Source organism: Castor canadensis, chromosome 8 (assembly GCF_047511655.1).
Source record: "Castor canadensis chromosome 8, mCasCan1.hap1v2, whole genome shotgun sequence".
NCBI classification, from domain to species: Eukaryota; Metazoa; Chordata; class Mammalia; order Rodentia; family Castoridae; genus Castor; species Castor canadensis.
The window spans coordinates 143,972,301-143,997,209 of NC_133393.1; the positions used below are offsets into that span (position 1 = coordinate 143,972,301).

The 24,909-nt window shown below is 44.6% G+C and overlaps 2 protein-coding genes across 5 annotated transcripts in view; one reads left to right on the top strand and one right to left on the bottom strand.

Moving 5' to 3' along the window:
• Positions 1-4,164, top strand: part of Timp3 (TIMP metallopeptidase inhibitor 3) — a 52,358-nt gene extending 48,194 nt beyond the window's left edge. The window contains exon 5 of the mRNA XM_020168452.2: positions 317-4,164. Coding sequence (XP_020024041.2) covers positions 317-514 — 198 coding nt within the window. The 3' untranslated portion in view covers positions 515-4,164. The remainder of the gene's footprint in view (positions 1-316) is intronic.
• The window catches only part of Syn3 (synapsin III), a 441,204-nt gene that overhangs the window by 288,245 nt on the left and 128,050 nt on the right, over positions 1-24,909 (bottom strand). For 3 of the 4 annotated variants that reach the window (XM_074084313.1, XM_074084314.1, XM_074084315.1), the window contains 2 exons: positions 9,036-9,192; positions 5,961-6,050 (listed from right to left, as the gene is read on the bottom strand). In XM_074084313.1, the coding sequence (XP_073940414.1) occupies positions 5,961-6,050; positions 9,036-9,192 (247 nt within the window). Of the gene's footprint in view, positions 1-825; positions 5,817-5,960; positions 6,051-9,035; positions 9,193-24,909 lie in introns of those variants that run through there. The other variant, XM_074084317.1, reaches the window with a different exon arrangement.

The window sequence follows — 24,909 nt, forward strand, 5'->3', positions numbered from 1 at the left end:
TCCCTAATTCCTTACAAGAGCTGCATCTAATCTACTTCTTACTGACTGTGTGACCTAGAGCAAGTTACTTAATCATTCTAAGCCTTTATTTCTTTATCTATAAAAAGGAGATAAAACTATAATCAGAGTTAAGGGGAATAACATAGATGCACAATGTACACAGCAGGTGCTCAATAGTGTGAGCTAGTCATTTATATCATTATGATTAAAGGGCTAATGTGGTTGGGCTCCCTCTGCAGTGATCCTGGAGCCTAACTCTCTAGAATGGGTCCAACATGGCAGAGTCTACCAACTGTTGCCTGTGATCTCGTTGCAGATCAAGTCTTGCTACTACCTGCCTTGTTTCGTGAGCTCTAAGAATGAGTGTCTCTGGACCGACATGCTCTCCAATTTTGGTTACCCTGGATACCAGTCCAAACACTACGCTTGCATCCGGCAGAAGGGCGGCTACTGCAGCTGGTACCGAGGATGGGCCCCCCCAGACAAGAGCATCATCAATGCCACAGACCCCTGAGCTCAGACCCTGCCCCACCTCACCTCCCTCCCTTCCCGCTGAGCCTCCCTCGGACACTAACTCTTCCCAGATGATACCAGTGAAATTAGTGCCTGTTTTCTTGCAAATTTAGCACTTGGAACATTTAAAGAAAAGTCTATGCTGTCTATGGAGTTGATTTGGAGCTATTCTCCTGGCCCCATCCTACCCCTTCTTTTTGGTTAATGACATCACCCATTTTTACCTGGGAATTTCTGGTGCCATGCCAGAAAGAACGAGGAATGTATACTCCCCTTCTTCGTGATATATAATCTATATTTTTTTAGGAAAACAAAAATTGAAAAATCTACCCCATTTGGGCATTGTAATAGCGACTTCTCTTTCTTCTTCCCCTCTCGGCCACCTCCCAGACTCTCCTTCCCTTGTCCTTCTCCTCTACCCCAGTATACAAAGGGCACAGACAAGGAAGTTACCTAAAGGCCAGCTGTTTCTGGATCAGTCAAGAGCAGCAGGCAGACAGACTCGAGGTATGCGGAAGATCTTATACATAGAGGAGATGCTACCGCATGTCCCGACCAGACTGTCTGTCTGTATTTGCACATCAGAGCGAGGGAGGGAAGGAACAGATCGCAGGAGTGGGTCTGAGATGACAGACACACACAGCTTCCCCAGCCTGGTGATGCTTGGGTTGACCAGATGTCTCTGGGTCTAAAGCAAGAAGTTAGACCAGAGTTTTCTGAGTTGGTCAAGATTTAAACATTTGCCTGAGGTTAGCAGGCAACTTGCCTGTCTGTACAAACGCTCAGGTGAAAGGCTGAGATGAATGTCTTTCTTCTCCCCGTCTCCCATAAGACATCCTCCTGGGAAACTCTGGCGGAGGTCAGGCTGAGAGCTTGCCTGTATATAAATTGGAGAAATACAGAAATACACACACTGTACACTATCCACAGATATAGCCAAGTAGATTTGGGTAGAGAATACTATTTCCAAAGTAGTGTTTAGCTCACCTGGGGGGATGTGTTTATATACACATTTGCATATACCCACATGGGGACTTAAGCTAATTTTTTACAGGACACAGAATTCTATTCAATGCTGTTAAATATTGGCAAATAGTTTAATCTCTTCTATTTTGTTGTTGCTTGTTTGAAGAAAACCATGACATTCCAAGTTGAGTTTTTTTTTTTTCATTTTAATTAAAAGTTGAAATTCTGAATATCCTCAGCACCCTCTTTTCCCTATAACTGGGGTCATCTGACTTCTGACCTTTTCTTTTTCTTCTGCTTCCTATTTGGGGGGGGTCTTCACTTAACTGCCTTACTGGCTGGCAGATGGCAGATGGGCGTCAGTGTGGGTCAGGGGTTTGCACACAGGAAGGACAACTGCTGAGGGTCCTGCCTTGGCTGGATGGCCACCTCTCCTGGGTTTTGGGACAGTTTCTGTCCTTCCCAGCTCATTGGTGGGTGGATGCTACCTCCTGAGGTCTTCACTTCATGGAATTAGTATGGGTGGTCCCTGGGGAAACCTGGCTCAATCATCAGCTGTAGGGTTTTTGTTGTATTTTTAAAAATAAAACTATAATATAAATTCTCCTATTAAATAAAATTATTTTAAGTTTTAGTGTCAAAAGTGAGAAGCTGAGAGTAGTGATAATGTATATTTTACAGAATTGGGTATGGTAGGATGGTGACATTTAACATGATTGCTCTCTGTCTCTTTTTTCAGAATATGGGTATTTATCCTCTATTAGTATTTTGTATCTTCAGTTCATTCCGCTTTAGGAAACAGAGCTGCCAATTGAAACAAGAGAAAAAAAAAGTAGACAACAAGTAGATACACACATGTCTAGGCAAGGGGTTTGGCAGAACCCCAGAGTGGGAAGACAGTGCAGGTACTGGATTTCCTTGGGATGGATTTCACTACTGAGCAATGTTCCCCTGAGGTCCTGCCACTGGGCAAGTGGGGAGTGGGGGGCGTGGCCCTCTCCATGGGGCTGTGTGAGCAGAGGAACTGAAGTCAGCAAGCCAGTGGTTTCTAAGGAGTGAGCCTCATACTTGGTGTTTGGGTTTAACATCACTTCAGTGTCAAAGTCTTGCAAGGTGGAGCTCCTGACCCAACCTGCACCAGTGCCTTCCTGCAAGTTCACACCAGCATCTCTTCTGTGAGGCATTTGGCTATTCTCAGGCCCTGCTGTGGTCACCCCACTCACGTGACGAGGAACTTGGGATGAGGTCTGAGCATGAGGCACCTGAAATTTCCCTGCAGAGTAAATCAGTTAGTGGAACCATAGCCCCATAGGCAAGGCCCTGATGAGAGGTCTTGGGCAAAGAAGGGTCTTTTGAAATTGATGTTGTCAGAGGGCGGTTTTGAGCTTTCTATAAGCTATAGCTTTGTTTATTTCACCTGTTCACTTACTGTATAATTTAAAGTCATTTATGTAGCTGAGACACTTCCATATTTCAATCATATTGTGAATGTTTTATTTTGCTAAATCTTGTGTCATGTGTAGGCTGTAATATGTGTACATTGTGTCTAAGAAAAAAAAATGAAATCCACATGTCGCCATTTTTCTGGCTCAAATTCTACAGTAGAATGGAGGGTAAAATACTTCTATTTGGGTGGGCAGCTAGACTGGCAAATCAGGAAACTGGAAGGAAGTCATAAAGGAGCCTCCTCCTTATTGGAATCCCAGGGGTTCCCTGAGTAGGAAGGAGAAGAAAAAGAAACTATGGCCGTGCCCTTGCTATGTATCAGCCAGCCCTGTGTCATACACTACTCACTCTCATTCCCTCTCCCCCAGGTCCTTTATCATACCCATTTGGGAAGCCATGACTTCTAAAATTCCAGGACTATAGGAATGATAATTATCCAAGTCTCTTCACTTCCTTTGGATATCTCTTCTGCCTCCCAATCAAGGAAGCACCATGCCCAGACTCTTGCTTCCCAGGCCCATGCTCTTCTATCGCCAGGGTGGGTAATACTAGGGAACCCCTGCTCTTTACTGGCCCCCAGCCCCTGCCCTGCTTCATGACAACTGAGCTTCAGCCTATGAGTACCATTTTTCATCCCATGTTTCTTGAAGCATAAAACATGGAATAGTTCTATCTAGGAGATACTGTGGTCCCCAGATAGTACCTTTCCCTGCCTCAGCCCTTCCCCCTCACCTGGTACATAATGATCAACAACGTAGACTTCTCCCGAGTGGTTGGCTCCTGGCTACCTACAGTGAAAGCATCACTAGAGTGTTTGTATCAGAGAGAAACACTATAAAAAATCTAATGCAAAAGCACAGCAAAATGGGACAATGGAGGGGAGGTGGATCGCAACAACTTTCAAATTGGCTCTTTGAAGATGGGGGAGGGGAAGACTCAGAGAGTGGTTATGCTCCACGGGCAGGGGCTTCTTAGATTCTCCCATGCTCCACTTTTCCTTTAGCCAGTCTGCTGTACAGAAACCCAGAAGTGATGGAGAGGAAACCAACCAGAGAAAACCCTGTCTGGAAGGAATGTATTTGTTGCTAAATTTTGTAGCACTGTTTACAGTTTTCCTCCATGTTATTTATGAATTTTATATTCCGTGAATGTATATTGTCTTGTAATGTTGCATAATGGTCACTTTTTATAGTGTGTCCTTTATTCTAAACAGTAAAGTGGTTTTATTTCTATCACACACCTACCGTCTCTTGCTTTGTTGTTCTGACTACCTTTGGGGTTATATAGAAACCAAGGGGCCTGGAAGTCTGTCCTGCCTGCCTACCTCCAGGTCCACGCACACACCATTTCTCCACCCACATCTACACACTGGGCCCCCCCTTGCTCTGGTCCTTTCCCTTGGCAGGAGGAATCTCAGGAGACGTGTCCTAAATTCCTTATGGCTGCTAAACCAGCTCTGACTTAGCTCCCTGATTCAGTTGCCAGGGTTTCCAGAATTCTGAAGGATCTGAATCTATAACTAATCACCTGATTAGTTATAGGAACTGATACCCATGGGTTGGGGCCTGACTCAGGCTTCCTTGTTTTCTTCCTGAGATTTCCATCCTGGTAGAGGGGAATGGGAAGGTCTGCAAACAGCAGTGCTTGGTGTCAATGACCTGCTTGAAATTCCAAGTGTAGCTCAGCCTGGTTGGGAATGCCAGAAACTCTTGAGGCCCCCCAACAACTGATGAGTCACTCCCAACACTTAGAGCCATGCCTGTACCCTCAGTGGGCTGCCCAGCTATGGACCACTCACCCAGCTGTCACTCCTCCCTCAGCAATGTTCAGGTTACAGCTTTTGCTCCCGTTTGAAAGGTTCTCTGCTCTGAGTGCCCATAATATTCCAGGCACAGCATTTTATGCATACAAGCACACAGTATCTCAACAATCTGGGGAGGCTTTTCCATCCTCCATGGGCTTTTTTTTTTTTTTTTTTTTTGAGGAAAACCAAGGTTAATGGAGATTATGTCATTCTCTGAGACCTGGCAAGTAGACAGAGCTGGGATTCACACTGAGGCTGGTTGAAGATAAACCTCAGTTTCTCCCTTTGTGTTCACATCTTATTGGAATGTGTGGGGTTTTATTTGTGCCTTTTCTGCTTCAACCAGCATGCTCTGGATTCTGTAACTCTCACTGGATCAGTTAGCAGGGAAAGGTGTTCATAGGAACCGCCTCCCTGGTAAGACTGCTCCAGCCTGGAGCCTGCAGATCGACTGGGTAGTGTTTCCAAACAGGGTTACCAGCTTAGCATCCTGAGTGGTGATTCGACAGTCAGGACACAGCTCCCACTTGGGATGATGGGATACCCTGTTCATTATCTTGCTCCCTGAGATGCATATTCCATGTAAGGCCAAGTTCAGAGCCACGGCCCTGCATTCCTTGAACTAGTTTAAGAGGACCACCAACCATGCAAGCAGATATGACATAGGCTGCTTCTAGCTGCTCAGAACTCTTCTAGCCAACTTCTGGCTGTGGATAGAGAACTTGCTCAAAATGAAGTTAACCTGCTGTTCTCAGGTACTTTTGGAATAAAAGGTGAAACCATGTACTATGAGCTCAGCCCCCTCTGCTTCCCAGAGACAAGTTCAAGTGTACTCAAAAGTTGGAAAGTAAGGAGAACACATAAGGAAATTGTCCTTCAATAATTAGCAATGTTCAATAAAACATTGCTGCTTTTATTGAATGAAGACTTTTCTTTTTCCTTTATCATCAACATGCCAGCACAGATTGTCCCCTAATTTGTTGATAATTCCCAAAGCTCCAAAGAATTCTGTCCACTTTTGTCATTTGCCCTATTGCCTGAATTTCCCCTGCAGAGATAATGCTTCTCCTTGGAAAGCCAGGCATTCCTGCAGGACATTAAGACTTTTTCTTAGAGTCCAGGCATCAGGGAATGACCCCTGAGCCCACCTCCTCCAGCCAGAGAGACTCAGGACACAGACATCTTTGTTCATCCAGCATCATGAAAATAAACTGAGACAAAGGGCACTCACCATTGGCTTGTGGTTGGGGAAAAATGTTTGCTCCACAAGTGGGAACTTTTCAGGACCCAGGGAATGGAAGATCTTGATGAGTTGAGAGAACTGGGAAGGAGAGAATATTAGTCAACCATTGTCACATTCTGTGGTGAAATAACCCACTTGATCTTGGGCTTCAGGCATCCCATTGTTCTGCACTGAGGTCTAGGAGATGTTCCCTGCTGATAAGAGAAAGCCCAGCTCCCCTGGCTGAATAATCACCCTCCCCATCATCTAACTGCAGCAATCCCTCTTTGTTTGCCCAAGACCTAGTAAGCAGGCAGCTCTTTGGGTTCAGCTCAATTGTGTGTAGTAGGCACTTACTACACCCTCAGCATTTCTCACAGGTCCTAGCCCACAACCTGATGTTCATGCCATCCCCCTGACTGCAATGCCTGCCTTCCTAAAGAAGCAGGACTGTGGGGTCATCTATGGTATATACTCTAGGTCCAGCCTCCCTGGGTTCAAATTCTTGCTCTGCTACTTACTAGCTGCGTAACCTAGGAGGTCACTGTTCTGAGTTTCAGTCTCCTCACTTGTAAACTGGAGATCTCAAGAGATCCTACCTCATTGGATTGTTGTAAGGACACGATTTGTTACAAAAGCAGAGCCTGGTTCATGGGTACACTGGAATGTTATATGTTATTATAGATAAATACTTTCTCTGCTTTTATGATTCCACATGTTTCCACCAGCTTGGGCCATGTTCTGTCCCACTGTGTGCTTCTACTTCTGCACTTCCCTTATGGGCCATAGATTAGTTCCTGTCTCTACAGCAAGAGGGTCATTTCCATCACCCACCACCCAGCATCCTGCAGAGCTCATGTTGTGCCCAGCCCTACAACTCACTATTAAGATGAGCTAAGCCTGGCAGATGAGGCTGAGGGAAAATTGGTTGCAGCGCAAGGTTGAGATGCTGTTATGCTGGAAGGAAGCATGGGGCTTATGGCATCTGGAAGGGGACAGAGTGGGGAATCAGAAGGCTCCCTAGAGCAGATGACATAAAAGGAGGAAGGGCACTCCAGGTAGGCAGTAAGACCCATGTTGCTGGAGACCCTCACTGGCTGCCATGACTGTGGCCTCAGGTGCAGGAGACAGTGAGGAGGAGGTGGAGGGTGAACCTTCCATCAGGTGTCTTAAAAGCTGGACAAAGGAGTCTAAAATTCACTCAGAAGACAAAGGAGAGCTGCCAGTGGAGTCTGAACAAGAGAAGGAATAGTCTACAATTTATAGATGCCCAGTGTCAGAAGGTGGTCATGCCTTGCACCACGCTGACTTCAAACTCATCCTGGAGGGAGAGAATAGGGTAGCTTAGGAAATTCCAACTTCAGCCTGGGATCAGCGTATATTATTGTAGCTGTAGTGTAGCCTACAGGTCTAATACAACATGGAGTCAACTTGGAGGGCTTAGAAGACCCTAGAAATGTGGGAAATGAAGGTGGGGGGTAGTCCCTCATCTTACAGAAAAGGAAACTGGAGTCCTGAGAGGGAGAGTAATTCTAGAACTGAGCACATGGGTTTTAGAGAGGCTCAGTTTCACCACTTATAGCTATGTTGGCCTCAGTTTCCTCATCTTTACAATGGAGATATTAGCAATACCCACTCATTGGGTGGTTCTAATGATTCAACACAATCTACACACTGAGTCTCAGTGCAGGGTACAGTGAGTGCTAATGAGCTGAAGTTACTGCCCTCGTAACTACAGACCTTTCTTACTAGCAGCACTTGAATCTTAGAGACCATGAGCCAAATAGCTCAGTTAGGGCACAAGAAGACCATGGGGGTAGCAGTAAAGATATCTCTCTCTACCAAATTAATGCATGTGCTCATTCAACAGACGTCAAGTGCCAACTCAGCAGAGACTTATTTCAGGTACAAGAGACACTGATAACTGTTGCCATCTTTGAGGGTATACTTTGTGCCAGCCTCTGTGATATGCGCTTTACATGTATTAAATCAAAACCTTACTGGAATGGCCCTGTTATTACCCTCATTTTCTAAATAAGGAAGCTAAGTTCAGAAAGGTTGTGGCAGTTGCTCTAGGATACACAGCTCATAAGTAGAGAAACTGGAACTTAGGAAGTCCAGCCTTAGAGTCCATGCTCCTGACCACTGTCTTAAACCGCTAGCTGATTACAGAATGGAGACAACACAGGGTAGACCAGAGAGCTGTGAGCTTCACGGAGCCTGTTCTACACCCTCCTGAGCGTCTGCATTTCCTAGCCTCCTTTCCTCTTCTATTCCCGCACTCGTACTTATCATGGTCATATTACACACTTGGCATTTTTATTAGTATATGGCTTCTGCCTCGCTCAAAAGTAAGATCTACAGGGCAGGGATTGTTGGTTTAATTTGTTCACAGCTATTTTCCTAGAACAGTGCCTGGCACATAGCAAGTACTCAAAACATACTTGCTGCATGAAAAATTACTTCTCATAAGGGAGACGAATAATACATAAATGAGTGGATTTCATTCTCGGATAAACTTTTAGGGAGAACATAAAGCAAAGTAAAGGATTTGAGAGTACATGAGGGAGTGGAGGCTGGTATTTTAGGAAAAGCCTTTTAGAGGAAACATTTGGATGGAAACAAATCAAATGAATGAATAAAAATAATCTTAGGGGTTGCCAGAAGACCCTGACAAGTTCCTTAGTCACCCCAAAGCTGAGCAGTAAGATGAACGAATGATACCCACTTCACACAACAGTGATCAGATAGGCACCCTTAGCACAGTTCTCTGGTATATATAGTAAGTGCTCAATAAATGATGCCTACTGTTAAGAACATCAACGATGAGCTGATGGTACAGTGTTAAAACAGTAAGACATTTCTTTATGACTAGTATTATTATAACATCATACTGTATCATAGTGTGTTACTACATAATATTTGTTAGGCAACATTTCCAAGAGTAGTCCTGGGGATAAGTTGCTTAAATAAGGTTCTTTGTCCCTGTGGAGGCCTCTGTGCTGGGGAATGGGCCAATTTCAAGGTTTGGAGGCTACCCAATGCCTTCCAGTTCCCTCCAGGTCAACCTGGCCTGTCACCTACCACCCAGGGCTTGCTGCAGAAGTTGTAGACAGAGTAGAGAGAGTTGATAGCAGGTAGCCCTCCATACTGCAGGCCAATGACCAGGCTTCGGTAGTCCTCACCCAGGGCCATGCTGTAGGCATGCTGGCGGACCAGGATAAAGTCGGGCTTGAAGGATCTGTAGAGAGAGGGGTCAACAGCAGTGTCAAGAAAGGGTGCTTTGCTTACACACCATGGATTTTTGGTATAACACTGGCCAGGTGTGGTCGCTGCCTGATGGGTAAGCAGGGATGTGGATGAGGGTTAGATACAACCACGGAGTTACTTAAGTATAAAACTAAAGGACCAAAATCATCACGTACTTTCTCATGTTTACTTTTTAGGCTGTTTTCTAAAATTTCCACATTGACTATTTCATCATCAATTCAAAAATAATGTATCAAACAGCTTAGTGAATGGAGTATCTTGCTGGGTTCCACCGCATACGGAATGCATGTCTTCCCTGTGGTGAGGGCAACTCCCCAAGGAGGTGGAATTGTCAGCAGCTCCCCTTTCACAGATGTGTGCCCAGAGGCTCAGGAAGATCAAGTCACTTGCTCAGAAAGACATCCTACAGGTAAGCAGCATAATCAGGTCTGTGCAGATTCTTGGCTCTGGGTCTCAGCTATCTTATAGTAGGCTTCTTCCACAAAGATGTCAAGTCAAGTGTGTCTCACTCCTTCCAAGTAGCAAGGGTGACAGGAAATTAGCACGGGTATTAATGTGACGGCCAAGTGCAGGCCAGGCTCTCTGCAGATAGACTCCTGACAAATGCTCACAAATAGAGCTGGGCTAGGTCTGGGCTATTTCCCCCATTTTGCAGTTGGAAACACTGCAGCTCAGAGAAGCTATGAATTCCCCCAAACTGCAAGGCTGGGAAGTAGAAGAGCTGCCTTTGCACTTGGTCATCTGGCTCCAAGCCCATATGCTTTTTACTCTATCCTTGGTTTCTGGTGGATTTACACATTGTCTTACCCACACTCTCAAGGGGCAAGCTATTTCTGGGTTGCTCACTTCTGAGTCATACGAAACAATGTGTGAGGCTTACACTCAACATGGTACCATCAATCCACTTGACTCACTGAGAGTCAGATCCTTACCCTCAAAAAAAAGGTGTGTCTTTAAAATAATTCAAATGTAAATTAAAATAACTCTCAAAGCAAAAGGACTTGTCCCCATTGGAGAAAGAAGAAAAGAATGTGCTGCAGTGCAGATGCTTCTTAAGTCCTTCTGACCTTGGTCATCATTGTATACCCTACTACCAGACACCTCAAGTGCTGGTATGTGAACCTCACCTCCCCTCCCTGCCAAATAGATGGCCGGGGTCTCCTTGGCTAAATTGTAACTCATCTCAAGAGGGCCACTTGGACAGTGGCATCTTCACATGTCTGGTTCACAGTGTGCTTAAAGCAATGGCCAACCATAGCCACATCACTCTGTGGGTACGTTAGGATTAGGATCTTGGAATGACAGCAACAGAGACAGAAAAAGATAAGAAAGGATCTGATAGCAATAAGGAGCATTTACTTGCAATGTAACACCACTTTCTGCTTTTATCTGCTTTTATTTTTTAACTTTTAAAATCAGTATATAATAGTTGTACAGGGGGTTTCATTGTGACATTTCTGTATATGTGTACAATGTACCTTGGTTTGGTTCATCCCCTCCATTATTCTCCCCCTTCTTAAAATGATGTTACAGGTTTCAATGTTCCATATTCATACATGTACAGAAAATACATCAACCATATTCACCCTCTTTACCTACCTCATTTTTATTTTCCCAACCCCTTCCCTTAACACGATGTGTCTTACACTCCTGTCCTTCATTGTTTAAGTGTCTGTTCATTGTTCGGTGGGGTCTTGCCTTGGTATCTTACCTTTAAATATGTTTACTTTAATCAGTCTAACTTCCTCTATCACTCTAAAAGTAATATAAAAAATCTCCTGGCATATACAAAGAAGAAAACAAAGTTCCCATGATTTCACAACTCAGAGAAGATTCCTAACAATCTTTATATGCACATTTTGATCCAGTGGTCTGTTTCACTGTACATAATACAAATGGATATTCATAACTGATTTCATGCTTTCTATTATGATTTTTAGAATTTTCCACGTTATGCATAATCATTTTCCCTATATCAAAGTATATTCAAAATATGATTTCTGGTAACTATATAATAGTCCAGTGAATGATATGTCAGTAGGTCAATATATCACCTACATTATCCAGTAGACTATTTCCAATATTCCATACATGCACATCTTTGCACACAAATAAATGCCAATGTTCTAAAGTATTTCAAAAGATAGATTCTAAGAGGGACTGCTAGATTAAAGGATATGAGTTATTCTTAAAAGTGCTCCCTTTTAGTATGGTTTTATTATATTTTGAATTCATATATATCAATAATACATGGAGATTTCATTGTGATAATTCTATATATGTGTATAGTGTACTTTGAACAAGTTTCCCCGCTCCATTATATCCTCCCCTTCCACCCCCTTTTTATACAGTGTTTGATGTATATGTATATATACATATATTTCATTATGCTGTCTTTTTGAACATAGACATGTGGTATATTTCAGTCTTCTTGCCCCTCCCCTCCCACTGATCCCCCACTCAGACCATCCACCTTCCCATTTATGTCCTAGTATCATCACCATCACCATCACCATCATCATTTTAGGTCTAGGTTCCATAAATGAGTGAGAACATCAGATATTTGGGCTTTTGAGCTTGAAAAGCACCCCCTTTTTAGTGTATTTTCCCAATTTCAATTTTTTGTGGCACTGGGGTTTGAACTCAGGGCTTTGCACTTGCTATGCAGGTGCTCTATTACCCCCAGCCATTTCCCCAATTTGTTTTGAGAATGTTCTTTCACTGCAGCGTCACCAGTACTGTAGGTTTTGAACAACGTGTTTTTCAATTTGGACCCTGCATCTCACTGTCTATTTAGTTTGCATTTCTCTGATCCTAGCAAAAACTGAACACTTTTTATTCACCAGTTGCATTTTGTTTCCTAGAAAAGTTCACTCACTTCTTTCCTGCATTTAAACAAGTGGGGCTTTGCTGTGTGTTCATTCATGACAGCCATCTGTATGTAGGATGCTGCTTTTGCCTCTGCCTCTCACGGGTGGCAGTGTTTTTTACTGATGCTTGCCCTTCCCCCCTTAAATGGCTGTGCATCTATTTAAAAAGCACATAAGCATATATTTTCCACCCCAACCCGAGTCCAGTCTACCAGTTGCTGTGTTTTGATTTCTTTTTCTGTGTTGTTGCTGAGAGGGTCCTCTGGGCCCGGTTCTGAACATGAGGCAGAAGCACTCCCCTGACACTGTGGTTTTCATCACAGATGTAAACCTGGGCACCAGGAATCATACCACCTTTCTCTGCAGAAGAAATTAGAGGTCTCATGCTGGCCAGCCTCCTACTTTGTCCTTATTTGTGGAGAACTCATACTAGGTATGTAGTCAGGAAAAACAAAAAACAAAACCTAGAAAGAGGCTGCCCAGACTATCTTCTAAGAACATAATTCCTTGGCCTGTCCTGTGATGCTTCCACTCTGGTTTTATATAATATGGGGTTCTCTCTCCAGAGCTTCTAAAACCCAGCTGGGAAGTCAGAATCTTTCTGATTCTTTGAAAAAAGGCCAAAAGTCACCTCCTCTTTGTCTTTCAGTTTTAGAAATCTATCACAAGTTTCCACATTCAAAGTGCTCTACCAAAATTGTACATTACTCCCCTGTGTAATGCCCATCAAGAGCTCCCTTTTCTAACAACCGGCCCACAGCCTCTCATGATAGCTACAAGGCCCCTGCCAACCCTTCCATCCTCACCTTCCATCTCTTCCCACTCCCTTATCTCCATGCAAGAAACATGGACCACTTCTTTTCATCCAATTCTCCTCCCTGGATCTCTTCCCACATTGAGAAAGGGTACCCCATCCTCAAACACACCTATCCCAACTATTCTAGCACTTTTCTTTTCTTTTTGGTTCCTGTGACAATTTGACTTGTCCTGTTTATTTATCTGCTTTCAGTCTGTCTATTTCCTTTAAAGATGTCAACTAAATGAGAAAAGGATACCTGCCTGTCTTGGACAAATTAAGCCTTACCAATGTTTTTAAAGGAATGATTGAATTAATGAATGTGTATATAAAGGAATGAATAAGTGAATTAACAGTAAATGGAAAAGGGAGAGACCTCTTTCCTTGTGGTTACAGAGAAGACTGTCTGATGGCCAAAGCATCCAGAAAATAACATGTGGTACTAATAACTACTGGACTGCTTTACAGCTGCTTTACACAGACATAAGTTCAGTATTTGTGGAGGAATGTTAGCATCACCACGAAGTTTTTAACCCTGGGGAATTCAAATTGGCACCCATGACCTCTTAGGATTCTCATATTCAATATGGAAAGAATAAGTACGTTCCATGTGTGATATATCAGAGCTGACCACACATGTGTACAGTTTGAATTTTGCCATTCATTGACTATGCAGGAGCCTTCCTGAAAGTCTGGGAAATGAGGGCTTTGCAAGGAATATAGAGAAGTAAGTGACTCAAGCTAGTTGATCACTGGTGTGCAGTTCCTTTCTTCAAACCCAGCATCCTGGGTTCTCTATAGAGCCAGGGGATGGTCAAGTACTGCATGTGTCACAACATCCAAGCATGTGATCCTCAGCTGTTACCAAGCTCTGAGAATGGGCCAAGCACTCTGGTAAAGGGTGATGATCCCTGCTGTCACAGAACTCACAACCCAGAAGGAGTTGGGTGTCATGTGTACTCAGCATTCACTAGATGAACAATTAAATAAGTGAGTAAGTGAAATAATAGAGGCATGGGCAGGGCACTAAGGTGGCTCTGTGGACCAGGCCTGGGTGACTCTGTATGAAAGGATTGGGTATTGAATAAAAAGTAGGGGCTTCTCCTGGGCAGGGGCCCGAGGGTATTCCATGCAGAGGGAATGGTGGGGTGGCCTGTGTTGGTTTGTCTTTTGTTTTGTTTTGTGTTTAATATGCTTAAGATTCTCTTTTCTCTTTTTGGCAAGCAGAGCCCATGATAAAATCCTCTCCAATCAGAGACCCACATTTCCTAGGGTAGGAACTGTTCTAAGAATTGAAACTGATGTAGAATGGCTCATCTGACTCCTTCTGAGGGAGCTGTCTCCCTGGGAATACAAGAGAGCTCTGGGAGAGAGGAGAGAGGCCGCATAAGACAAAGTAAAGTAAGCGGGCTGATGGAGATCATGTCCCTGCCACATGGAGGGATGTTATCTGTTGAAGAACTGCTAGTTGGGGACAGAGACAAAGAGGGAGACAAAAGCCCTGTCAATGTTAGTTGAGTCCCTGAATCCTATTGAGCCTGATCCAGAGCCATCTTTATCTTTTGATCAGTGATGAAGGTCCCTTTCTTGACTACACTATTTTGAAATGAGTCTGTTGCTTGCTATCAATATTGCTTTGACTGATATTGGGAGAAAGTGGCAAAGTTTGCAATGGGTTCCACAGTTGCAGTACAGGGTAGGACAAGGTGGTGGCATGAGATGAGGTTGAGTAAAACATTCCAGCCTCCCTCCTAAGCTGCTTGCAGCTTCCCTTCTGTCTCTACAATCCCACAGGGCCCAAGCTTTACGTCTTTCATGCCTGAGCAAGGACTTTCAATCCCACACAAAGTGACACATCCTGGCTGGAGGCTGTCACTGACTTTCTTGTTATTTCAGCCTTAAAATTAATATGAGCTCTATTGGTTGAGTTTTTGGTCCCAGCTGTTTCTCAGAAGTGGCTGTTGGCACTCCAGAGGAAATTGAGGCCAGCAGATAATTAAATGGTAAGGATGGGACAGGTGATGCCTTGCTGGGGATTACTGAGGGCTTCAGGCAGCGTCAAGAGGTAGGGGCTCAAGACTGAGTGACTCTTAACCATTGGAGAAGTGTTGTCATTTCTTCAACTATGCGAAGCCTGAAGTAGCAAGAACAAATCTTGGTGGGGCTTTGGCTGGGGCCTCAGTGAGCAGAAATGTCATAATTCTCAGCTGTTCCACCACTATTTTGTAACTGTATCCCATCCTTCGAGATCCAAGGTGGCAAAGGGTGATAAGCATGGTGATTCTGGTTACAGGCTGGCCCATCACATCCAGATCTGCTCCCAGCCAGGCCTAGGAAGGATCCAAATGTTCTGATCGCCATGTGCACTAGCAAAGAGATTTCAGGTTTGCTCTGAACTGTCTCCATAGCCCCAAGAACAATTCTCCACTCCACCTGTGGAAATGCATCCTTTGGCAGCAAATCTTGGGGAAGGGGTCCCAGGGAACTGACCAGACCAGCAAAAGGGAGGGTTCAAAACATCTGGATGAGCTCCATGCTCCCTAAGGGTTATGCTAACACTGTCCTGCTGCAAGGATAAACTAGAGGAAATGTGTGTGCTCCGCAGAGGGAGGGTTTGAACTGGCCATATGGAAGGACTTGGGGAATCAGCAATGCTTCCCACCAGCCTGCAAGAAATTAGTCCAGGACAAAAAGAAATTAGGTGGCAGCCAACCAAGAGCTGGAGAGGAGCAGACAACAGGATGCTGCAGAGGGGCCTGTGGGGCCCACAGGGAAGCTGCCAGCTGCACACTGGTGGGGAAGGGGCCCGGCAGGGATGACAGACAGCCGGGCTCTCTGATGAATCCCAGGACCTCTTTGCAAAGTACGAGGAGGTTAATAAAACACAGACCCGAGGTGCTGGAGGAAGCTCTCTTCCTCATCTCCTTGTCTCAGCTGCAGAATCCTGGTCTCTTTATCTAGAGTTTGTCTTTCCCTTTCATGTCAGAGAATGAGTCCTTGGTGCTCCATCCTTGCTCCATGCTCTTCTTCCACCCCCTGGGCATCCCACCCATCATGGGTTGAATTGTGTTCTCTCTCCCCCCAAAAATAGGTTGAAGTCCTCAGCCCTGTTACCTGTTAGGTTGACATTATATAGAAATAGGGTCTTTGCAGATGTAATCAAGTTAAGATGAGATGGCACTGGAAGGAAAGGAAGGTCATTCAGTGACTGTGTCATAACAAGAGGAGAATTTGGACATGGATACACAGAAGAAGAAGAGAATGTCGGTGACAAAGGCTCAGAGATTGATCCAGGGACATTAAGGATTGTTGGAAACTCAGAAGCCAGCAAGAGGCAAGAAAGGACCCTCCCTAAAACCTCCAGAGGCCTGGTACCCTGCTGATACTTAGACTCTGACTTCAGAATTGTGAGAGGATAAATTTCTGTTGTTTAAGCCACCCAGCCTGTGGTACTGTGTTACAGGAGTCTCAGGAAATGAACTCACTGAGCATCGCTAACACTTGCTCTTTAAAGGCAGCTTCCAGGGCTTTTTGGCTAGTGGATAGTACCTATCCTATCCACAGCCCATTCTTCCAAAACAACAACCCTGTCTTAGTCTTTTTCAGCTGCTACAGCAAAATATCACAGACCAGGAAGCTCATAAACAGCAGAAATTTCTTTCTAACACTTCTGTAGGCTGGGGAAGCCCAAGATCAAGGTGCTGGTGGATTCAGTGTCTGTGAAAAGATCTAGCTGCTTCTTGGTTCATAGCTGGTTCCTTCTAGGTGTGTCTTCACAAGGCAGAAGAGGTAAGGTAGCTCTCCGGAACCGCTTAATAAGATCACTAATCTCACTCATGAGGGCTCACTCTTAGGACCTTGTTGTCTCCAAAAGACCTCATTTCCTAAAACCAAAATATTGGGGATTAGTGTGCAACATGAATTTTAGGAGAATACAAGCATTAAGACCATAGCAAGCACTAACCTAGACAATAAGAGAACCTTTACCTCAAGGTTGAAAATGAGCTGGAAGCTCAATAATGGTTATATGTATATCTATCTATATCTATCTATCTATCTATATATCAATAAGCAAATCAATAAACTCATAAAAATGCAGAGATTTGTTTGGGTGGTTATTCAACAAAATGCTAACTTTGCTATTTGAAGGTGGGGTATGAAAAATAGGGATTGGTTTCTTTTTCTGCTATTGTCTGCATTAAAATAAAAGGACACTGTGTTTTTACAAGCAGAAGAAAACAATGAGGTTATCTTCATTCTGGAAAAAATGAGAAATGTAACAATGATGTCATATCATGGAAAATGCTTATGGTACAATTTTACATGACATAAAACAATAGAAAAGGGAACCTGTTTTATGACTAAAATGCTGAGAAGTGATGGGCCTGGGAGGAGGGATGGAAAACTGTCCATCTGATGAAGGGGAGGGAGCAACAGGTGATATTCCTGTCTTTTGAAAATTTCCATTTTGCTCTGATTTGGTTTGGGCATTAACCAAAGATGCCAGTTGGAAGGGATGCATAGACAGACAGATAGACAGACAGACAGATAGATAGACAGATAGCAAGAAAACAAGTCTCCTCCATTATAGCCATAGCTGGCCATATCTCTTCTTCCTTCTATTGTCCTTGGTGGACAAAGGAATCTATCTCTCCTATCTCCACCTCCCATGCCTCCCTCTCTACACCCCTAGGCACCTCACTGGCAGCCTCCTTTTTACCCCAAAGAAATTACATTGGGGTTCCTTCTGGATGCCAAACCCTTGAATCAAATGGCTTCTTCTGTCTCCCCACTTTCTCTGATTTCTAGTTATAGCTAACATACAAGGAGGCTTAAGTACAAGTTTTCATTGAAGTCTGAAAAGGAAAATCTATAAGAACATGGAAGCACAGAGCTGTTAAGGAACCTGCCAAAGCTACACAGCTATTGGTGTTAGAGATCAAAAGTCAGACTTTGCAGCTGTACAGTTCAGAGCTCCCAAAGTCAGCCCCATGGACATTTTGGAGCTGAGTAATTCTTTGTGGTGGGGGGCTGGCATGTGCATTGTAAGATGGGAGCATCTGGCCTTTTGCCCCTGGATCCAGTAGCTTCCATACCCAGTGGTGACAACCAAAATCATCTCTAGACATTGCCAAATGTTCTGTGAAACTATCTGTACTCAGGTTTCCCTACCTTGTCCCCCAGACAATAATGAAAATGACTAATTTATAAAGTACTCCCTCTGTGGCAAGAATCATGTTCAGGCTTTTATTACATTATCTTTAACCCTCACCATGACCTAATGAGGTAGATTAATAGCCTCATTCTTCAAGAAATAAATAAGGTATAGAGATGAAGCAAGTGAGAACAAAATCCACTGAGGCTTGAGTGCAGGTCTTTAGGCTCCAAAGTGGATGTGTATAACCTTCCTGAGTCCCTAGCAGGTGTTGAACATATAGTAGGTGCTTAAGAGATCCACGTGGAGATGGACCTACAATGGAAACAGCTCCACCCCTCAGTGTCCTGGTGCATCTAAAGTGAACAAGACTTTAACAAATAACAGGAGAAAAGGATTGAAGAAGCCAAGAGCACAGGAGGAATGGTGGAGAAAATCTAGTCCCAGCACTGATCTAGACCTGTAGTGTGTTATTGAGAGCATTGCTTCTCTTCTTTGGGCCTCAGTTTCCCCACTGGGAGGAGAGGTAGGCTAAAGGACCTCTGAGGGTCTTAGGCCCTCCACTTTCAGAACTTGGCTTTCAATGAACTTGTCAGATCTGTCCTAGTTACATTCTGCCTGGTAGTGATGGTTTCAAGGAATCATAGTCACTCATTGTTGGGTATTTGCTGGGTGCCAAGCACTTTTCAAGACTCATCTAGAATATTCACACAAAACCTTTGTGAGGTCGGTACCTAGCTTGCCCTGGGAAGAGATTGAGAAGCATTATATTCATGGAGGGAGCTGGGTAAGCCCAGGCCTTGGCCAGATTCACAGGGGACACTGGAGTACAAATCATGCCAAGGAAAGAGGGCTGGGCTGTGGTCCCCAAAAGCAGCCTTCACTGATTCTGGGTGGGTGACTCTCGGGGAAGTTCAGCCTATCAGTTGTCTCAGGATTGTGGTTACCATGAGCCCAAGGGGATGGAAAAGACCATGGGCATAGCATTACCTGCCCCTGCTAGGTGTACTGGCTGGCACAGAACTGAACAGAGCTCTCACGGCATGTATACAACACTAATCTTAGTCCACTTTGTAGATGAGGAAAATCGATAGCAAGGGAAGCTAAGTCTATTTCCAGGTACATTGAGTCCAGAGGTCTCTGTTATTACAGACCAATCACATCTCCTATGGACAGTCCTTACCCCTGAAGGGCAATGTACACTGCTTCCCCAGCACACAGCCTGAGGATCGTGCCCTTGGATGCTGAGCTGTGGGGCCCCGGGGGCTGTGTCTGCAAGGCCTCAGCCTCACCCCCATAGCCCTCAGGCAGCCCACTCTCCTCTGACAGCTGCCTGAGCTCTGTGCTGTCAGCGGCCTGCTCCACTGTGGGCCTCCTGCCAGGCTGCTGGGGAAGGGGACGTTATTCATCAGGGAGATAAGGCAGTTGATGAGAGATGGGCCTCTGAGCAGCTGGTCCTCAGCACGGCTGGAACGGATGTGGAAGAAACTGAGGGGAGGAAAGAAGGGGGAAAGCCCATTTTGAGATAAATAATGATGGTATTGCCCAGGGGTGACAGGAGAGCACATTTCACACTAAGGCTGGGAGCTAACACAGACTTATGCCCAAGGCCTTCCCCACAAACATCCATGCCTGACAAGTCACAGGTTTGCTGCTGTCAGGGGCCTGCTTAGCACTTCATTCAGAAGGAAATACCTACCAGGTGGGGTGCGGTGTTCCAGAAAGATACCCTCCCCACAATGGCTCCTCAGTCAAGTGGAAGATGCCTAAAGCCCCTGTCTGGGTCACCCCCTCCATCACTCGCCTGTCCCCACAGAGCTGGGGACGGGGGATCAAGAACTTCCAGTCACTCTTCCCTCAAAGCTAGCTCCTCATGTTGGAAATTTCCCAGTTGGGGATCAAGATGAACAAGGTATCTTCATTTTGTTACTTATTTTATTATCTTATTTTATGGGGAGACCCTGAGGATTTCCTGGGAGGGAGGGAAGGGATGAATGTTGTGTCTGTGAAGGGACCTGAGTACTCATGTGTAGCTCTTCCTTCTCTACCTGTCATATATAGTCACCTCTCCAGCTTCTTCTCCTGCCTGACCATGCTGGACTAGAAGTTGGATAGTTTTCCTCAGAAGCCAGGGCCACCCTGCCCCAGGATGCAGAGGCAGGGTATTTGGTCACCCTGACTGCATGGCTACCTTTTCCTGCTGTCAGTGGTCAGTGTAGGGAAGGATGTGTACAGGGGTCTTGAAAGGTGTGTTGTTAGAATATTTCTCTTTATTGCAAACATCTAAACCAAAAGTGGCAACATGTTAAGATTTGACAAACTCAGTCATGAATCCAAGGGGAACAACAGTGTTTATAGTCTGTTTTCATTTAAGAGTTTTACTTTAATTAATCCTGACAGCTGCCTTTTGAGGTAGGCAGGTGTGAGTGCCTGTAAATGAGACAAAGACACAGAGAGATTAAGTAAGCTCTCTGATATCACACTGCAGAACCAGATAGCCTGGGAGTTCTTAATCACCCCAGTCTATGGTGTTTGTTACTCTATTCTTTGTACTTTCTATGTCTGAAATAGTTCAGAATTATTCTTTTTTAAGGATCTGAAGTAAACATAACAAAATCAAACCAGTATTTTCAATATCCATGTTTAAAATTTTTCCAAACATTAGAATATAAGTCAATATTTTAAAAGAAAAGGTCTTGGTGTTGTTTCCAGTTTTTCTTGGAGCCCTTGTAAAGGGCCCCCCTTCCCAAGCTGTCACTTCTCTGTACTTTTCTCCACCAGCATCCTTATCACACCACATCCTAGCTGTTGGTTTACTTCCTGCTTCCCCCACCAGGGAGGGCCAATGTTGGATTTACATCTGTATTTCCAGATCTGGCCAACTGCAAGGATTCTAGATGTTTGATCACATTGTTAAACTAAAGCAAGCTACTCAGAGGACCCTCTTGGGGGAGAACAAAGCAGCCTGGAAAGAGGCTGTAGAAAGCGCAGGAAAGAAACGTGGGCCTGTGCCTTCCCGCTGGAGCACATGGCAGTGATTTGCAGACCCATCTCCCAGCCAGGGTTGCTGGCATAAGTGCTTCCAGCTGCCCCTTCCATTGTGGACAGGAACTTCATAAGACAGAAGCCTGGCTTCTTCCAGCTCAGCTCACATGCCCATCAGAGAGGGATGGAGCAGGAGTGGCTGTTGAGAAAGTGATTGCCAGAGGCTAAGGCTCCTTGCTTTGCTGTACTGTTCTATCCTTTTCAATTGAGTGTAAGGACTCTCAATCTTGACTGCCCATTAGACTTACCCTCAAAAATATGCTCACCTGTTCTTCCTCCTCCTTCCTCATCCCCAGGTATTCGGATTTGCAGTTCTGTGCCATACAAGGATGCTTAGTCCACAATGGACCTAGTGACATCATAGCCAGCTTAATGTCATAGACAACGAGTGACTCACTTGTGATGCTGGTGTAAGCACACGTGCTACACTGCCAGGCTGACAAAAGCCTAGCACACAGAATGATATATACACAAAATACACAAAAATAAATGACCGTGTTTCTATACTATACTTTTTATTATTACTTTAAAGTGTGCTTCTTCCACTTATTAAAAAAAACTGTACGTAAGCCAATCTGCCACACTGTGCTGGCAGAAGCCTCCTCTGCCTCCTAGTTTATGGTATCTTCCTTTCCTTTCTTTTTTTTGAGGGAGACAGTACTCAGGACCTTGCACTTGCTAAATGGCTCTCTGCTACATGAGCCATGCCACCATCCCTTTTTCATGGTCGCAGGAAGATTTCCTGCAGAGTCCATAGCGGTGGTAAGTGTTTGCTGTATAACAAAGCACGTACATGTACAATACTTAGGTGTGCTGCCCTACTGTTCAGCTGGGTGTGGATTTGTTCTTTCCCCTGCCACTCATGCCAGCCAAAGAATACATCCACATGCAGTGACTGTACAAACCCAGGTCTGCCTGAGCTTGGGAAATATTTATGAGTGTTTACATGTGCTCCTCACCAGTCCCTAACACTGCTGGTGCATGGACTACCCTCAAAGGACTGACCACTGCTTAAGTCCAGCATGGCTAAGCACGAATGAGTTGATTTAGTCCTGACAATCCCATGAACTTTGGACTCAGGCCATGTTTCTACTACTTAATGTGGCCCAGGTATACCGGTTAACATTTTTGTGCCTCAGGCTTATCCATCTGTAACAAATAATTTGATGGTAACAAATCATATGGGCCCACGGTGTTTCAACAAGGATGAAATAAGCCAATTCAGATAAAGGGTTGAGGCTAGTGTATGGCACACAGCCAGCCCTGGTGTAAGAAATAGTTACGTCAGTCAGATGTTGATGCTTCAGGTAGGTAGCATTTATTTGTGAGACTTGCCAGAGTTTCTATGTATATGATTTTAAAAAAAAATTTTAGCATCTTCAAAATAGACGTGGACTCACATACAGCAGCCCCACCATCTGATCCTTGACGTGTTGGCCTCTAAAAGTCGACTACATGTTCTGGATCTGCCGGCATGTGTCACAGCATCCCTACCACGGCTGGCGCTACAGCTTGGATATGCTTTGACTGACCCCCAAAGGTCCATCTGTTCAAGACTCAGGGTAGAAGCACTGGAAGATGGTAAAATCGTTAAGAGGTGGTGCACAATGGGAGGTCCTTGAGTCATCGGGGTTGTGCCCTTGGGATGGATGGGATAGTTCTCATCCTGCGCTTCTACAATTCATTCCAGAAGGTTGTTACAAAAGCCTGAGCCTGGCCCCACTCAGCTCTCTCTGACTTCCTGGCTCAAGGTGGGACACTTCCACTTGCACACACTGCACCCTGACATGGAGCCTATGCTAAGCCAGCCTCTAAAACGATGAGCCAAATAAGCCTCTTCTCTTTGTAAAGTTAGGTACCTCAGAGTTTTGTTGTTGTTGCACAAAGCTGACTAATACAGCAGGCAGCACGACTCCTCTAGTCCTGTCACTGCTGTGTAATCTCAGTGAGCCTGCCCATGATGAAAATTCTGTTTAGGGTTTTGCATCCACCCTCCCCATTCCTTCACTGCACCACAACAGTCCTGGTGGTGAACTTCAGATGCTCTTCCCTGGCCACAGACTTAAAAGTCTTCAGGATACTCTTCTGACTCTTGATTCTCTACATAGCATCATATCCTGGAAATCATTTCATATTAGTATGAATGGAGAGATTTCCTTATTTTTAATTGTATCTCAGCATGTGCCTCTAATTAATTCAAATAGGTCCTTACAGATGGGGTGTTTCTAATCTTTATTAACAAATACTTCTGAGGATGAAGCTCATGTCAGCATTCATACGATGTATAATTTTGAATGGAAATGTAGTGTATGTGAGTGATTACAAGAATAACACACAGCATGGGGATGGCTGTGTCTGCTTATGTGTTTTTATAGAAGATGATATTGGCTGTGACTAAATCAATAAAGGACTCTATTTGCTTACAATCACTGAGATGGGGCTGAGTAAATCCGACTCAGCATCACACGCAAGGACTTAGAGGCTTTGTGTCATGACTCCTAGTTTCAGGTATGAACTTTGACCTCACACCGTCCCTTTGTGTTATCTGTGATCCACCTTGGCTCCCTGGGGCATACCTTTATACTTGTCGTCCGGGAAGATCCTCTTTCTTGTGTTGCTTTTAGGAAGCTGGGGGAACTTTCCAGAATTCTCCAGCAAGCACTTTAGGCCTCACTGATCAGTTCTGCACCATGTTCCCCTTCTAAGAACATCTCTCTCAATGGGATCAAATGCCCACAACTGGCCAAAACTGGCCATGAAACATGTGGCCACCGATGGATGAGCTGAGTAAACTCAGGACTTGGTGAGCTACAAAGAAGGCAGAAGGGTAACACTATGCAGAGGATTCTGTGGTTTGGGGTTTTTTGGTTGGTGATGGTAGTAGTAGTGGTACTGGGGTTTGAACTCAGTGCCTTGCACATGTTAGGCAGGCACTCAGCTGCTTGAATCACACCTCCAGCCATGGTTTGTTTGCTTTGGAGACAGGGTCTTGTGGAGTGGCCCATCCTGGCCTATAACTTGTATGTAGCCCAGGCTGGCCTTGAACTTTCAATCCTCCTGCCTCAGCTTCCGGAGTGTTGGGATTCCAGGTGTGCACCCCACATCTGGCTAGGATGATGTGTTTTAAGAGAGCAATATTTTAACTGTCTCAACAATGGCACATACAAATAAACTTAAAATGCACTAATAACTAAGATTGTTAGAAGGCTAAATGAGGCCTGGCAGATCTTTGAGTTGGAACACATCAGTTTGAGACTCACAGACACTTCTATGAGGTCTTGAGAACTTTCTTGGCTCTCCAGGCCACTTGTTTTGCTTCTTTGTGAAAACAGCAGCCCAGAGGAGGATTAGATGTTACCAAAGAGGAAAGGAGATCAGCTGTGTGGCCAGACCTGTTTAGAACCCAGCTCCATCAACATGTTCTGAGCCTCAGTTTCCTCACTGGTAAAATGGAGATAAAAATGTACAATTCATGGGGCCATTTCAAACATGTATTAGGCTAGGGGTGTGCCTCAAGTGGTAGTATGCCTGCCCAGAAAGCACAAGGCCCTGAGTTCAAACTCCAGTACCACCCAAAAATATATACTTTATAGAAGTATAATTTGCATAAAATAAGATGTATACATTTAAAATGCACAGTTTGATGAGCTTTGGTAAATGTAGACACCTATGGAGCCATCATGCCCACCAAAATACGCACTCACATACCCCAGAGTTGCCTGTGCCCTCTTATAGTCACTCCTCCTCCTCTTCCTTACTCCCAGCGTAACCATGGACCAGCGACTACGGATTAGTTTTGTCTGTTCTGGAATTTCTCGACAG